This window comes from Carlito syrichta, unplaced genomic scaffold (assembly GCF_000164805.1).
Source record: "Carlito syrichta isolate Samal-C Ts95f unplaced genomic scaffold, Tarsius_syrichta-2.0.1 Scaffold315497, whole genome shotgun sequence".
NCBI lineage: Eukaryota > Metazoa > Chordata > Mammalia > Primates > Tarsiidae > Carlito > Carlito syrichta.
Genome location: NW_007259593.1, coordinates 429326 through 431553, shown reverse-complemented (window position 1 = coordinate 431553; position 2228 = coordinate 429326). Strand labels below are relative to the sequence as shown.

Sequence of the window (2228 nt, the reverse complement as noted above, 5' to 3'; positions counted from 1 at the left end):
GTTACTCGGAAGGCTGAGGCGGAAGGATCACTGGAGCCCAGCAGGTCGAGGCTGCAGTGGCTGGGAGCGGCCACTGCACTCCAGTCTGGGTGACAGAGTGAGACTCCAACTCAAAAAAAAAAAAGAAACCACACAGAAGCTGGCTTTCAGGATGATGTCCATTTCTTCTTGTTTCCTGGTATTTATACCATGGAGTCCCCTCTCTCCATGAATAAAGTTTAACAGTCTGGGCAAGAAGATGTTTAAGAAACAATGAGGCATCTTTTCTGAGGACCAGTCAGAAAGAACATTATAAGCTCCACCTTGTCCGCTCTCAGATTTCCTACTCTGAGCAAAGATGGCTGCCACGACCCAAGGACATTCAAGTAACCTTGTGCAGACAGGCATGTTGAGAACTGAGGTGCCCACGAGCAACAGCACCAGTGCCAGTCACATGAGGGCACCATCTTGGGAGTGGCTCCTCCAGCCCCCGTCAAGCCTCCAGATGATGGCAAACCAGGCTGACTGCAAGGTCACAAGAGACTCCAAGCCAGAACCACCCAGGTAAGCCACTCCCAAATGCCTGACCCACAAAAACCAGGAGATAAGGAATTTTTTTTGTCCTTTTAAGTCACTAAGTTTAAGATTATTTGTTACGCAGCATTAGATAACTAACACAAATGGTCATTTTAATTGCAAAGTTCTGGGTCACAAAACTCAGCCTAGGGTCAGGGATGGGATTCACCCTGCCCAAACCACAGGCCTGGAAGGGAGGAAAGGAAAATGGGAAGGTCATGCATGCAGATGGATCCCAAGGGGACGGGATTGGAGTTAGGGGTGAGTGGGTGCACAGGCAGTATCAGATCCTGTCTTTATTTACAATTTTGATACTTTGTCCATTGTGAGTTTTTTAATAACACTTTTAATTTCTTTTCAGATACTGTGTTAAAATATTATTTCTCAGCCTTGCAGACGCCGCCGTCTTGAGCCTTTTCCCATCAGCCATGGTCAACCCCACCGTGTTCTTCGACATCGCCCTCAACGGCAAGCCCTTGGGCCACATCTCCTTCGAACTGTTTGCAGACAAAGTTCCAAAGACAGTAGAAAACTTTCATGCTCTGAGCACTGGAGAGAAAGGATTCGGTTATAAGGGTTCCTGCTTTCAGAGAATTATTCCAGAGTTTATGTGCCAGGGTGGTGACTTTACACGCCATAATGGCACTGGCTGCAAGTTCATCTATGGGGAAAAATTTGATGAGAACTTCATCTTGAAGCATACAGGTCCCGGCATCTTGTCCATGGCAAATGCTGGACCCAACACAAACGGTTCCCAGGTTTTCATCTGCACTACTAAGACTGAATGGTTGGATGGCAAGCATGTGGTTTTTGGCAAAGTGAAAGAGGGCATGAATGTTGTGCAAGCCATGGAGGGCTCTGGGTCCAAGAATAGCAAGACCAGCAAGAAGATCACCATTGCTGACTGTGGGCAACTCTAATAAATTTGACTTGTTTTATCTTAAACTATCACATCATTCCTTTTGTAGCTCAGGAGAGCACCCTCTCCATCCCATTTGCTCGCAGTATCCATGTAATCTTTGTGCTCTTGCTATAATTCTTTGGGTTCCATATTTTCCATATTCCCTTCCACGTCTAATTGGATTGCAGAGAAATAAAAACTAAATAACAACAACAACAACAACAACAACAACAACAAAAATATATATATATATATTATTTCTCTTACCTGCTGAGTTTTGGCACCCATTAAATTGAGCATCCAGGCCAGCTCGTCTCACTGTCTTCACCCTAGTCATGACCCTCCTCTATGTCAAGTCCCACTCCATCCACCCCAAGCCCGAGTGACCCCCCCACCCTTGTCTGTGGGGGTGGGAAGGGTGAGAGCATCTCCCTCTCTGCTCAGTCTGATCACATATGACAGCTGACACACCACACCTTGCATCTCTGGCCTTTCTGTTTGCTTATCAAGAGCTCCGAGCTCCAATGTGGTAGCCACTGGTCACTTGTGGCTACTGTGAACTCGAAGAGTGGCCAGTCCAAATCGAGATGTGCTGTAAGTATAAAAGACATCAGGTTTCAAAGACTTACTACAAGAAAAACAATGTAAAATATCTCAATCGTGATTTTTATATTGATTCCATATTGAAATTACCTCCTAGCCGGGCTCGGTGGCTCAGCCTGTAATCCCGTGCCTTGGGAGGCTGAGGTGAGTGGATTGCCTGAGCCCCTGC

General features: G+C 46.3%; 1 protein-coding gene across 1 annotated transcript; it reads left to right on the top strand.

The window, feature by feature from the left end:
- The first annotated feature begins 983 nt into the window (after positions 1-983).
- LOC103275502 (peptidyl-prolyl cis-trans isomerase A-like) lies at positions 984-1475 on the top strand. The gene has a single exon (XM_008072898.1). It carries the CDS (start codon positions 984-986, stop codon positions 1473-1475), a length of 492 nt encoding a protein of 163 aa, XP_008071089.1.
- Positions 1476-2228: the final 753 nt, after the last annotated feature.